Source organism: Theropithecus gelada, chromosome 16, assembly GCF_003255815.1.
Source record: "Theropithecus gelada isolate Dixy chromosome 16, Tgel_1.0, whole genome shotgun sequence".
Taxonomy (NCBI): domain Eukaryota; kingdom Metazoa; phylum Chordata; class Mammalia; order Primates; family Cercopithecidae; genus Theropithecus; species Theropithecus gelada.
Window position 1 is genome coordinate 75,047,457 of NC_037684.1, and position 13,756 is coordinate 75,061,212.

Below are 13,756 nucleotides of genomic sequence, written 5' to 3' on the forward strand. Positions count from 1 at the left end.
GGTTTTTTTTGAGACAGAGTCTTGCTCTGTCACCCAGGCTGGAGTGCAGTGGCCGGATCTCAGCTCACTGCAAGCTCCACCTCCCGGGTTCACGGCATTCTCCTGCCTCAGCCTCCCGAGTAGCTGGGACTACAGGTGCCCGCCACCTCGCCCGGCTAGTTTTTTGTATTTTTAGTAGAGATGGGGTTTCACCGTGTTAGCCAGGATGGTCTCGATCTCCTGACCTTGTGATCCGCCCGTCTCGGCCTCCCAAAGTGCTGGGATTACAGGCTTGAGCCACCGCGCCCGGCCTTTTTTTTTTCTCTTTTTTTTCCTTTTTTTTGAGACAAAGTCTCGCTCTGCTGCCTAGGCTGGAGTGCAGTGGTGCAATCTTGGCTCACTGAAACCTCCACCTCCCAGGTTCAAGCGATTGTCCTGTCTCAGCCTCCTGAGTAGCTGGGATTACAGGCACACGCTACTATGTCCGGCTAATTTTTGTATTTTTAGTAGAGACGAGGTTTCATCATGTTGGTCAGGCTGGTCTTGAACTCCTGACCTCGTGATCTGCATGCCTCGGCCTCCCAAAGTGCTGGGATTACAGGCGTGAGCCACAGTGCCCAGCTGATTTTTTTTTTTTTTAATGAATAGGGGAAATGTGACATGAGTCCTTTATTTTCTCTACTTTTGGAAGTTTTTCCAGGGGTGGGGCAAGAATGGTGTGGGGGATCGTAGTTGAGAGATGCCCAGCAACTCTCCCGAGGTGCTCGGTGAGGCATGTGCACCTCCTTCTCTTGGTTAGGGCTGGTGCTATGTTTGGAAGAAGCTCCTGTGGCTGACACTCATCTAGTCTAGGATGTCGCTATATTCCAGGTTGTCCAGTTCGCTCTGCATGTGGTCGATGTACTGATTGATCTCCTTCACGCGCTTGCGGTTCCTCATGATCTCATCCTTGTGAATCTGAGGAGTGAAACCAAAGCCCGATTCCTTACATCAGATCATTGGTTAATATCTTTCACTGAGTCCAGTTTGAGGGAAGGGGAAAATAGTTCCTTGAGATCTGCAAATCTCCGCATTTGCTTCGGCGCCTCCCCAGGTTCTGCTGATCTCTGTGTATTTGAAGTAGGAGTTAGGAAAATGATGAAGCCCAGGGGTTTTGTGTTTTTTGTTTTTGTTTTTGTTTTTTTTGAGATGGAGTCTTACTTTGTCACCCGGCTGGAGTGCAGTGGCACGACCTTGGCTCACTGCAAGCTCCACCTCCTAGGTTCACGCCATTCTCCTGCCTCAGCCTCCCGAGTAGCTGGGACTATAGGTGCCCGCCACCACGCCCAGCTAATTTTTTGTATTTTTAGTAGAGATGGGGTTTCACCGTGTTAGCCAGGATGTTCTTGATCTCCTGACCTCGTGATCTGCCTGCCTCGGCCTCCCAAAGTGCTGGGATTACAGGCGTGAGCCACCGCGCCTGGCCGAAGCCCATTGGTTTTAAAGTCTCTGGGCAACCTTGTCTTCAGTGTGGAGTTCTATAATCCTTAATTTTATTTCTTCTTTCATTTCATTCCTAAATGAGAATTCTATCCACTACCTAGGGAGGATTTCCATGTCAGCTAGAAAAATTTGTCCAACCTGCTAGGATGGCTTGGCATTGACTCACCTTGTCTACTAAACGTGTACACCAGGAGTTGATTCTGGTCACCAGCTCATCTTCTCGATTGTCAATCTTCAGAAGGTGGATGTCGTGCGATGCCCCGACAGCATTAACAATCGTATCTTTATCAACAAAAAGCTGGTGAGTGAAAAGAATCCAATGAGAACGTGTGTGTCATTACACCCTGAACACAAAGAGAGCTGAATAGAAAAGGAGCATTTGGAAGTCCCCTGGCTGTGCAGGCCACACTCAGAGCAGAGCTCACCTTTCTATCAGCGCACTCTGCCGATTCATCTGTGAATTCATCTGTGACAGCTGCCTCCCCAACCGCGCAGGGCAGGTGTTGAGGGGGAAAGGGCCAACCAGGGTGTTACTTTGCAGTCCCCGCTGGAAGCATGTTTCCTCCAGGGTGAAGGCAGATGGCTGCCCAGGGGGCACCTCACCCAGGACATCTGTTCTCACAATGCTTTTCTCTCAGTTACTCTCAAGTCTGACTTGCCCAAAACCTCTGCCTGCTGGATGGAAGCATGAGACTGGCTGAGGGTCTTGGGGCTGCTCTGAAGACAGCAGGCCCTATAAACTGATGGGTGTTCACCCCACAGTTGTCTCTCCACTGCCACTCATGTCAACAAAACCAAACCATGGATTCCATCTGGGGTCTCCTTCTGCCTTCTCTTGTTCCTGACTTTGCTGTCTTGTAAAAAGTTGTTAGAAACAACCACCCTCTAATAGGCCTCGCTGGTTCCAGGTGTTGACACTGTGGCTGTCGTTGCCTGGGATGGTGGAAATGCCCAGAGCAGGGCAAGGCCACCGAAGCACTCAGTAAGCAGTTGCTTCCACCTTGAAGCAGAGGTGTTTGGTAAGGAAGAGCACGTGAATGCTCTGTATTGCAGGGAGGACTTGCAAGTGGAGTGTACACTTTTTGTTCTTCCCTGTAGTGGCAGTTAACGGTCTCTAAAACATGTTCTGTGGAATCTTATGTTAATATTTCTACCAAAAAAAGTATTCTTTGGTCAAACACATTTGGGAAAGCCAACACCCACTAGGCCCCTCTTGAAGATTTGCAGAGCACAAAGTATTCCAGAGGCTCTACAAAGTCCTGTGGAAAATAAACCCTTTAAGCTTTGTCTCTCTTGGTTTTTCAACTTTTTTGGCCACAGACTTCAGAGTAATGCCTGTTAATGTCTTGTGGGATGCTGATTTTCCACAGAATCCCAGTGGGAAAAGCCAGGTTAGCTGATATGTGGAATGGGGTGTCTGGGGGACCAATTAGCACAGTCACAAGGGAGAAATGTCAAGAAATCATTAAGTTCTTTCCATGTGTGTACAAGGTCCCAGGCCAGGCTCTGGGAATGGTTCAAAGGTGTGTAAAGCCTGTTTTCGGTGAGCGCTGGCAGTGTGCTTAGAAATGAGTGTTCTGGTTATTTTAGAGATAACTACAACCACAGTGTCAACCCATCACGAAAAGGTTTTCATCCTTCATTCTAAAAAGTGGGTCATAGTGGAGCTTTTAGCCAGGCAGAGAAATCATCCCCCTCAGAGTTTGAATATGTAGAAAACAGCTTCAAAAGCTGTGAGAAGCAACAGAAACTGAAGTCTGCTTAGAAAGATACATGATTAGAATTGGTTATGAAAAACAGTGTGACATTTGTAAAATGCAAATAAAAGGAAACTGGGTTTAAGGGAATTATTTTGAGATGTAAGTTACAAGTTGTTTCTGGACTTTGGGTGGCCTAGAGTGGTGGCTACTTCAATTTTCCCTCTTAGAATAGTTTTTATGGGTAGAATATTCCAGATCCCTCTCCAGTTTCTGCAGGTTGAAAACCTAGGGTGGAGGCAGGGACTATGCAAACAGGTATTCCTGAATCTTTTTTGAGCTGTTGCCCTGCTCTGTGGTCCTTGTGGCTGTAAAGACACACTTCTTTCAAAGCAACTTCTTTGTTTAAACAGTGTTGGCATTGGCCAGGCGCAGTGGCTCATGCCTGTAATCCCAGCACTTTGGGAGGCCGAGGTGGGCAGATCACCTGAAGTCAGGAGTTCAAGACTAGCCTGGCCAATATGGTGAAACCCCATCTCTACTAAAAATACAAAAATTAGCTGGGTGTGATGGTGGGCACCTGTAATCCCAGCTACTCGGGAGGCTAAGGCAGGAGGATAACTTGAACCCGGGAGGCCAAGGTTGCAGTGAGCCAAGATCGCACCCTTGCACTCCAGCCTGGGCAGCAAAAGTGAAACTCCACCTCAGAAAAAAAAAAATTGGCATTTAAAAAAAATGACTAATAATTGTTCATATTGATGGGGTACATACTGATGTTTCTACACTTATCATATATAGTGATCAGATCAGGGTATTAGCATATCTGTCTCAAACATTTATCATTTCTTTGTGTTGAGAACATTCAATATCCTACTTCTAGCTATTTGAAACTATAATATATTATTGTCAACTATAGTCATCCTATAGTGGTATAGAACACTAGAACTTAGTCCTCCTATCTAGCTGTAATTTGGTATATCCTTTAACAAATCTCTCCCTATTCCTTCATCCCCCTACCCTTCCCAGTCTCTAGAAGCCTCTGTTCTTCTTTTTACTTCTATGAGATCAACTTTTTTAGCTTCGGCATATGAGTGAGAATATGAGGTGTTTAACTTCTGTTCCCGGCTTATTTCACTTAACATAATGTTCTCCAGTTCCATCCATGTTGCCATGAATGACAGGATTTCATTCTTTTTTATGGCTGAATAGTATTCCATTGTGTATATGTACCACATTTTCTTTATCCAGTCATCTGTTGTTGGACACCTAGGTTGATTATGTATCTTGCTGTTGCAAACAGTGCTGCAGTAAACATGGGTGCAGATATCTTTGCAATATAGTGATTTCCTTTCCTTTGGATAAATGCTCAGTAGTGAGATTGCTGGATCATATGATAGTTCTGTTTGTAGTTTCTGAGGGCCCTCCACAGTGTTCTCCCTAGTGGCTGTCCTAGTTTACATTCTTACTAACAGTATATTAGAGTTCCTTTTTCTTTGGATCCTCACCAGCATTTGTTATTTTTTGTCTTTTTGATAATTATCATCCTAAGTGGGGTGAGATGATGCCTCATTCTGGTTCTTATTTGCATTTCTCTGATAACTAGTGATGCTGAAGATTTTTAAATGTATTTGTTGGCCATTTGTATGTCTTCTTTTGAGAAACATCTGTTCAGATGTTTTTAATTGAATTGTTTGTTTTTTTGCTGTTGAGATGTTAGAGTTCCTTGTATATTCTGGATATTAATACCCTTGTCAGATAAGTAGTTTGCAAATATTCTCTCTCATTGTGTAGGGTGTCTTTTCACTCTGTTGTTTCATTTGCTGTGCAGAAGATTTATAATTGGATATATTCCCGTTTATTTATTTTTGCTTTTGTTGTCTGTGCTCTTGAGGTCTTATTCATAAATTTTTTTCCCAGTCCAATGTCCTAAAGCATTTCTCCTGTTTCTTCTGGTCATTTTATAGTTTCAGGTCTTTTTTTTTCTTTCTTTTTTTTTTTTTTTTTTCCTGAGACAAAGTCTGGCTCTATCGCTCAGGCTGGAGTGCAGTGGTGCAATTTCAGCTCACTACAACTTCCGCCTCCTGGGCTCAAGCCATCCTCCCCTCTCAGCGTCCTGAGTAGCCGGGACTATAGGCACGCACCACCATGCCCAGCTAATTTTTGTATTTTTTATAGAGAGTTGGGGCTTTGCCATGTTGCCCAGGCTGGTCTCAAACTCATGAGCTCAAGTGATCTGCCTGTCTCGGCCTCCCAAAGTGCTGGGATTACAGGCATGAGCCACTGTGCCCGGCCAGTTTCAGGTCTTACATGTTTAGTTGATTTTTGTATAGGGTGAGAGGTGGGGATCTAGTTTCATTCTTCTGCATATGGATATCCAGTTTTCCCAGCACAATTTATTGAAGAGACTGTCTTTTTCCCAGTGAGTGTTCCTGGCGCTTTTGTCAAAAATCAGTCAGCTGTAAATACATAGATTAATTTCTGAGTTCTCTATTCTGTTTCATTGATTTATGTATCTGTTTGTTTGTTTGTTTGTTTGTTTGTTTTAAACAGGCTTAATTCACTTTATTTTTCTTGTATAAAAACCCTGTGTTACTTTGGGAAGCCAAGGTGGGCAGATCACCTGAGGTCAGGAGTTTGGGAGCAGCCTGGCCAACACTGGTGAAACCATGTCTCTACTAAAAATACAAAAAATTAACCAGGCGTGGTGGCATGCACCTGTAGTCCCAGCTACTCGGGAGGCTGAGGCAGGAGGATCATGTGAACCCAGGTGGCAGAGGTTGCAGTGAGCCAGGATTGCACCACTGCATTCCAGCCTGGCTTACAGAGCAAGGCCCCATCTCAAAACAAAACAAAACAAAAAAAAAAACCAACCCTGTGTTGCAGCCACAGCTGCAGCCTGGGTCTTTCACACAGAGACTCTGGTGTGGGTCTTGACAAAATGGTCAGTGAATTCCTGAGAGGAAGACTTGGTGAATACAGTCTCCTCCCAGAGGTCAGGGGGCAGGTAGCTATAGGTCTTGGAGATGGCATCAAAGGTGGCCTTGGCAAAGTTGTCCAGAGTGGCAGTGCGGCTCCTGGCTGAGGTGTAGTGGTTGTCAATACTGGACATCAGCAGCATCTTCTTGGGCACAGAGGCCAAGAGGATGCCAGTGCCTCTGGGTGCAGGGATAAGGTACAGCAGCATGGAGCTGCAGCAGCCTGTCACCTTGCAAGGGACAGTGTGGGGCTTACGATCTTGGTCCCCCAGTAGCCTCTCTGCACGGGACAACGGAGAGCGTAGCCAGGATGATGATCCCTCTGACAGCAGTGGCTGCTTCCTTGGAGCATGTAACACCCAGACTGACGTGGCCATTGTAATCCCTGATGGCAACAAACGCCTTGAACCTGCTGCACTGGCTGGGGCAGGTCGGCTTCTGCACTGGCATAATCTTTAAAACCTTATCCTTAAGAGAGACCCTCAGGAAAAGGTCAATGATCTCAGACTACTTGATGGGCAGGGAGAAGAGACAGATCTCCTCCGGGGACTTGATCTTCATGTCCTTGACCAGGCAGCCCAGCTTGGTGACAGGCATCCACTCCTTGGCCTGGGCCTTGCCTCTGAGAGCTCCCTGCAGCCTCGGCCCCTGCCCTGACTACGGCCACAATCCTAGCCCCAGAAGCTGCTGGCAAAGCTTCCATGGTTTCCCATTCCAGGCCTCTGGGCCCTCCTGCTGCCATGGTGTCATCTACCATTTGGTGTTTTCTTGGAGAAAAACGTGTCTGTTTTATGCCAGTACCATGCTGTTTTGGTTAATATCGCTTTGTAGTATATTTTGAAGTCTAGTAATGTGATGCCTCCAGCATTGTCCTTTTTGCTCAAGATGGCTTTGGCTATTCAGGGTCCTTTGTGGTTCCAAATTTTAGGATTTTTTTTTTCTATTTCTGCAAAGAATGTCATTGGTGTTTTGATGGGGATTGCATTGAATCTGTAGGTTGCTTTGGGTAGCAACAAAGTAACTTTTGAGAAGGGAACAGCCCCTCCCCAGGACCACCACACTGCTAGTGGCTTGAGGACTTGCTGCCCGATGGCATGTGGGATCAGATCATTTTGTCAAACCCACAGAGGGCACCTGACGACCCTGCATTCCCCTCTGCCACAAATGAGCAGCTTGGCTTGATGGTCAGGGACAAGCCAGCACAGCGTCTCCTGGTGCCAGCCAGAATCTTGTGACAGTCTCCCTATCCAGAGACTGCTGGCTTGGGTCAGACCCACTGCCACTTGAGCAGACCCTGGGGACTTGCATCCTCCCAATGGCCTGGGCCTGAGCACTTGCCCTGCCCTCGCAGCCGGACACCCGCATGGATGTTCAAAGCAGCCGGTCAGCACCTCTGACCTCCCCGCCTCCCTAAATGGGCAGCTGTGGCTGCCAGCCCCACTCAGACGCCCTCCCTCAGTGCCAGCTCCAGGCTCTCTCCTCAGCATGTACGTTCTGCTTTTCCTCTCAAAGCTGGAAGGACTTGAAAATAGATGTGGGACAGATTGGCCCCACATAGGTCATGAGCTGATAACAGTCACTCAACTGCATGAGTGGCGTTTTAGAGATAACCTCATTAGGGTGACTTATCAAGATATGTTCATTGATAATTAGGTAACAGAAGCCAGATTTTTTTTCACCCACAGCCCTAGTCCCTCTTCTGAACATCCTCATCTTACTATACAGTAGACATTTTGTCAAAGGCTTTCAATCAAACTGCCTGGGTTCCAATCACAACCCTATCTCTTATAAGCTGTGTGTCCTTGGGCAGGTTACCATCATCTCTGTGCCTCAGTTTCCTCATCTGTAAAAGGGAACCATAATAGTAACTACTTTACCATGTTGATGTGAAGATTAAAAGAGCAAACATGAGTTCAGTGCTTCTCAGAGGGCTGGCCCTCAGGAGGCCCCCAGTCAGTGTCAGTGATGTATTATTCCTTTATTTTTTTTATTTTTTTTTTGAGACAGGGTCTTGCTCTGTCACCCAGACTGGAATGCAGTGGCACAATCATGGCTCACCTTGACCTCCCAGGCTCAAGTAATCCTCCAACCTCAGTCTCCCAAGTAGCTGGGACCACCAGGTGCATATCACCTAATTTTTAAATTATTATTTGTAGAGATGGGGGTCTCGCTATGTTGCCCAGGCTGGTCTCAAATTCCAGGGCTCAAGCAATCCTTCCACCTCAGCCTTTCAAAGTGCCGTTGGTATGACTCATATAGTCAGAGCATACTTTTTCCTCCTAAGAAGGGTAGGCCACGTTTTTTGTTGCTTAGATGGAAGGAGACTTAGGCCATGGTATAAGGTCCTGGGAAGTCTCTTCCTGTAACTGCAGGCGTAAAGCCACAGGAATGGTGGTCAGCTGGCACCAGACAGAGCCAGCTGGGCTAGAGGGAGCGCTGGCCACTGAAAATGCCAGCCCAGCCTGCTTCTCTGCTGTTGGCCTCTGGATTCATCTTTTTCTGTGTGTCCCAGTCATTAGAAATTAAGCACGTTTCAGTCCTGTGCCTTCTGGGTGTCACAGACATTGAAGCTGTGCTGGTAGGGATCTCCACCCACCCCAAGATGGTCTGTCTGGGGAATTCCAGACTGGGCACTCAGGGACAGCCTTACTTCACAGGGAAGGTGGTTTCTTGCATCTGGTCAACAGCAATTAGCTGCACTTAACAGCTTAGGGAGGAAGGCTGGTGTCATGGTGACCCTATCACCACACTGCTATCTTGGGTATCTGTTTGGGCCCCAGGACAGAGGCTGTGGAAGTCAGGGACTGCTGGTCCTTGTGTCTGCAGGACTTAGCCCCGTATCTGGCAGAGTGGAGGCTTGGTGAGCATATGTTCTCACACTCATTCTGCAGATGACGCCTGGCATCTGTGCTGCACATTGTACACTGTTGCTGGTACTGAGGAGGTACATGGTGGTGAAAAGGCCATCCCTGTCCTCCCTCCTGAGCGTATATGTAGTGTGAATAGTCACATCGGCAGCAAATACACATCACTCAGATAGTCTGAAACTGTGATGAGGCTCTGACCTGATAAATGGGGCGTGTGATCCAGAGACAGTGGTTTTCCAGGAAGCTGATGAAGAAAGGCCTCTCCCAAGAGCTGATAGTCAAGCTGAAATCCGAATGACAAGGACAAGCCAGGCACATGGGGACCTAGGAAGAGCGTGTCCGCCAGGCAGAATATCAACTGAAAGGAGCAAGCCTGGGTGATTGGGGAACAGCTCAGAGGCTGCGGCTGAGCATCGGGAGTGAGAGGTCTGGGGGTGGGAATTGCCCAGATGGGCAGGGCCAGCCACAAGGGTCTGGGGGACTATGGGGAGGAGCTTATGCTAGGGGTCATGAAAGCCACTCTAAGGTGTTGTGTAAAAGTGTTTAGTGATAGGGTTTGGGTTTTCAAGGGTCCCTCTGACTGCCACATGGAGGACAGACTGTAAGAGGACAGTAAAGAGGCAAGCCGTCCAGGCCAAGGATGATGGTGGCTTGCCTTGGTGGTGATGTGGCGACAGCGAGAAGCTGAGAAACTGGCAGTGGAGTGAATTATGCATGCACTAAAGCAGGCCCTGACAACACAGTACCTCTGCCTGGGCGCTGGATGACCACACTCCTTCCAGAGACATAAACATGCTGCTGTGGGACCCCAGCACAGACATCCGGGAGAGCCTTCTTAGCGTGCAGACCCCAGGGATGGAGCCAGGTGCCCCAGGCCGACCCTGCTGATTTTGTGACCACTCATCAGTGGATGTGCTGGTGCAAACGGACGGCATCGTGCGGGATCAGAAATGGTGGTTCCAACACCCCCACAGTACTCATCATAGAGACTCTAAGGTTAAGAAGACCTCCAGGGGAAATCTCAGACTTCAACCTCTACCTGTAACTGCTTCTCTTAGAAAGTGCCAGAAGCCTCCACATAATTGAACTTTTGGAAACCTACCTGTTGGAAAGTTGAAACCATCTAATTATCATGAGCTCCTCTTTAACTGGGCCCCACTGGGTGCCCCACCAGGTGCTTTGTTAGCCTATTTTATCTGCCAGCAACCCTGTAAAGCAGGTTAGTGTGCCCTTTTGCAGATGAGAACACTGAGGCTCTGGGAGCTTGTCAGGCTTACTCACAGGGCCTCAGTCCAGCCACAGAGCTGGGTTGGACCACATCTGTCAGGCCCCTCCCCTCCCCTTTCGCCCAGCTCCGCCCCGCCCCGCCCAGTTCAACTCCATCCCGCCCTTTCCCGCCATGCTTCGCCCGCCCCGCCCACCGCGCGCAGGTCGTCCGGCAGGTCCTCGTCCAGGTCGCCCTTGACAATCTTCTCCAGGGTGCTGATAGAGATCTCCAGGAGCTTCTCGTGGTGGTGGTTCTCCAGGTCCCGGCACTGGGCCATCGTGCAGCCCCGAGTTAAGCAAAGGCCAGGGAGGAGCAGGCCCAGCGCGTCCCTGATTCACTCAGAGGGCCGGAGACAGACTTTAAGGGCCCAAGGCGAGCTCGGAGATTGCGGCTGGCAGCACCGTCCACCCACAAGCACCCAAGCCTGGGCCATCCCCGACTCCCCGCCCCTGCCCCACACCTCGGACGGACCTTTGGCCCCTGCCATCACCCTCTTCTCTCCCTCCTGCATGGAGGCTCCTGGCGCTAGTCTCTGGGTTACCAGAGTGTGCTTGCTGGCAACACAGGGGGCTCATTTCTCAGTGAACATCACCCATATGAGAACAATCATACTGGGACCCTACTGCAAACAGTTTGGATGTTGTCCCTCTAGGCATCCAAACCACAGCTCTAAAAGACCATCAGTGTTCTGAGGGTCGGGAAACCCCCTCAGACCCTGTGGAACATTCTTTTGTCCAGAGGCCAGGACAACCCCAGGGGCTCTGTAGCACCTCCCCATGGGGGAAGGTCATCACAGAAAGGATATAGGCTTTGGACATTTTCGATAAACAGTCCCACCATGTCAACAATGTTCCTTTCAAACATGTTTATAGTCTCCTGGAAATGTTAAAGAACACAGTTAACATGCATATTTAGACATCCAGCACAGAGCAAAAGGTGCTCCTTAGAATTTAGCAACCACCTCCTCTAATCACAGACCTTCGGGGTAAAGACCACCCATCTTGACCCTCCTGAGCAGATGGTTGTGAACTGATCCCTCTGCTCTCTCTCGAGTTGTTCTCCAACCATATTAACTCCCTCACCATCTGAATGTTTAATGCTGTCACTGGAACTTTGCCAGCAACACTTGTCCTGGTCTTACTCCCCTTACCTGCCTGCCCAACACACACACAGAGCCAACTCCCTCTCCTTTGGGTTTCTCAGTGACATCTGTGCATCACCTCCAGGGAAAAAGTGGAGTGAGCTGTTAAGACCTAGACTGCCTGGGTCAGTATTCCCAGCTCCAGCACTGCGTGTAACTCTGGGAAAGGCGTTTCACCTCCTTGGGCCTCATCTTCCTCATCTGGGAAATAGGTTTCCTGCATAATCCCTGTGTTGTGGAGTTGTGGTGAGGTTCAATGAATCACTTCACACAAAATGCTTTGCCTGGCCGAGAGAAGGCCCTCAGGAACTGGCTGTCACCCCAGATCTCTTTCAGTTAGTTGCTGTTTTGTGGTGGTTAGCAAGGCACCTAAGGCCCAAATGGGATTTAGTGTTGACTGAAGGAACAATGGAAGATGTGATTTCCAGGCCTGCCACTCTGGAAGTGCCCTACCCCCATCTGCCATAGACTCAAGGGGCTGCAAGGTGAGCAGGGGTGGAATCTATAGGAACGTGAGGACTGTCTGCAGAGTGAGCACACTGCACTATTTTCAAACACATGCATGTGCTGTTCTTGTGAATAAAAATAGGGTCATTGAAAAGCATGATTGCCCTTGTGGCTTTCTGGTCACCGGTAATACAAGTAGGATGGCACACGGATTCTGGGAAACGTTTGGATGTTGAAAAGCAATCTCCTTGCCTGAAAAGTCTGGGAGCTGCTGCCTCGTTCTCCCCGGCACTATGCGCTGCTTCTGCAGTGCCTGCGTTCCCCAGCGGGGAGGGAGCACCTGCCCTGTGATGTGATGGGGAAATCTATCCCATGTCTGAGGTGTCACTTGACGTGTGAGGAATTGATTAGGCGCTATCACTTGGCCCAGCCACAGCAGCATCCAATGAGGTTCAATTCATCACATCACTTCAGACTCCCGGCCTCCGCTGCCTTGTAACACACACACTGGCCGCTAATGAATTTCAGACAGCGGCGCTTTTCATTTCCACTACTTAGTGCTGAGTTGCAGCCTCCTCGCATCGCCTGAGAAGCGGCAACCGCAGGCTGCAATGCGCGGGGGTCTTTGTTTGGTCCCCCAAGTGGGGGTCCACTTTGCCTTTAGAGTTCCCTGGATAGCTCCAGGGGTCTAATCAAAAACCTCTCCCCACTGACTTCCAGGATAGGGGGAACATTTCAGAAGAATGAGCTCACCTCTCATTTTCCACAAGAATCACTTCCAATCTAAATGATTAAAATGTATCAAAAGCAAACACAGGACTGATGAGCAAGAAAGCTGCAGCCTGGCACGCTGAGTCATGCTGGACGTTTCCAGCAGAGGCGTGCCCGTGAAGGCTGCAGTTCACCTATGGATGTGCAGCTGCATCCCCAGATCCTGGCACTTGTGCCCAGGGCCCAGCCTCACCTCCAGCTGCTCCACCAGCTGCATCTCCAGCATCATGAGCTTATTGAACAACTCACTGACGTCAGCGCTGCATTCCAGGATCATCTTCTCAATGTTGGGCAGTTCCGACTCCTCTTGAATGGCACTTAAACTCTGGAAACAATAGACTGCACTTCAGGAATCAACAACTAAGTGTAATTAGATAGTGGCAGGTGGCAATTTGGTTTTGTGGGTAACAATTTGGGCTCTGGAGTCAGCCTGCCCAAGTGCAAGTCTCAGCTTTGCCACTTGCTGGCTCTGAGAGCTTGTGGAAGCTACCTACCCTCTCCATGCCTCCGTTTCTTAGTCTGTAAAGTGCAATTGATAGCCCCTACCCTTGACACAGGCAAGAGAACATATGTGAGGCTCTTTGAGCACTAGCAAGTGCCCACTCCCTGTTAGCTCAGGTTTTCATTAGAGGCTGGTAGGCAGGGTGGAAGCAGCCATGGTTTTCATGGGGCTCAGAGCATTTCACACCAAAATACGCTGCTTTGGCATAGTGATTATTTTGAGTTAAAGATACTTAAAAATGCCTGTAATCCCAGCACTTTGGGAGGCTGAGGCGGGCAGATCATGAGGTCAGGAGATCCAGACCATCTTGGCTAACAGCGTGAAACCCTGTCTCTACCAAAAATACAAAAAATTAGCCAGGCGTGGTGGTGGGCGCCTGTAGTCCCAGCTACTCGGGAGGCTGAGGCAGAAGCATGAGGTGAACCTGGGAGGCGGAGCTTGCAGTGAGCCGAGATCGCGCCACTGCACTCCAGCCTGGGCGACAGAGTGAGACTCTGTCTCAAAAAAAAAAAGAGATACTGGCCGGGCGCGGGGGCTCACGCCTGTTATCCCAGTACTTTGGGAAGCTGAGGCGGGTGGATCATGAGGTCAGGAGATCGAGACCATCCTGGCTAACACGGTGAAACCC

The 13,756-nt window shown here is 49.0% G+C and overlaps 1 protein-coding gene across 2 annotated transcripts in view; it reads right to left on the minus strand.

Moving 5' to 3' along the window:
- Positions 1 to 619: 619 nt before the first annotated feature.
- Positions 620 to 13,756, minus strand: part of DRC3 (dynein regulatory complex subunit 3) — a 41,946-nt gene continuing 28,809 nt past the window's right edge. The window contains exons 8-12 of one of the 2 annotated variants that reach the window (XM_025362887.1): positions 12,820 to 12,951; positions 11,073 to 11,143; positions 10,422 to 10,545; positions 1,628 to 1,759; positions 620 to 936 (exon numbers count right to left, since the gene is read on the minus strand). In XM_025362887.1, the coding sequence (XP_025218672.1) occupies positions 823 to 936; positions 1,628 to 1,759; positions 10,422 to 10,545; positions 11,073 to 11,143; positions 12,820 to 12,951 (573 nt within the window). In that variant the 3' untranslated portion in view covers positions 620 to 822. Of the gene's footprint in view, positions 937 to 1,627; positions 1,760 to 9,762; positions 10,103 to 10,421; positions 10,546 to 11,072; positions 11,144 to 12,819; positions 12,952 to 13,756 lie in introns of those variants that run through there. The other variant, XM_025362888.1, reaches the window with a different exon arrangement.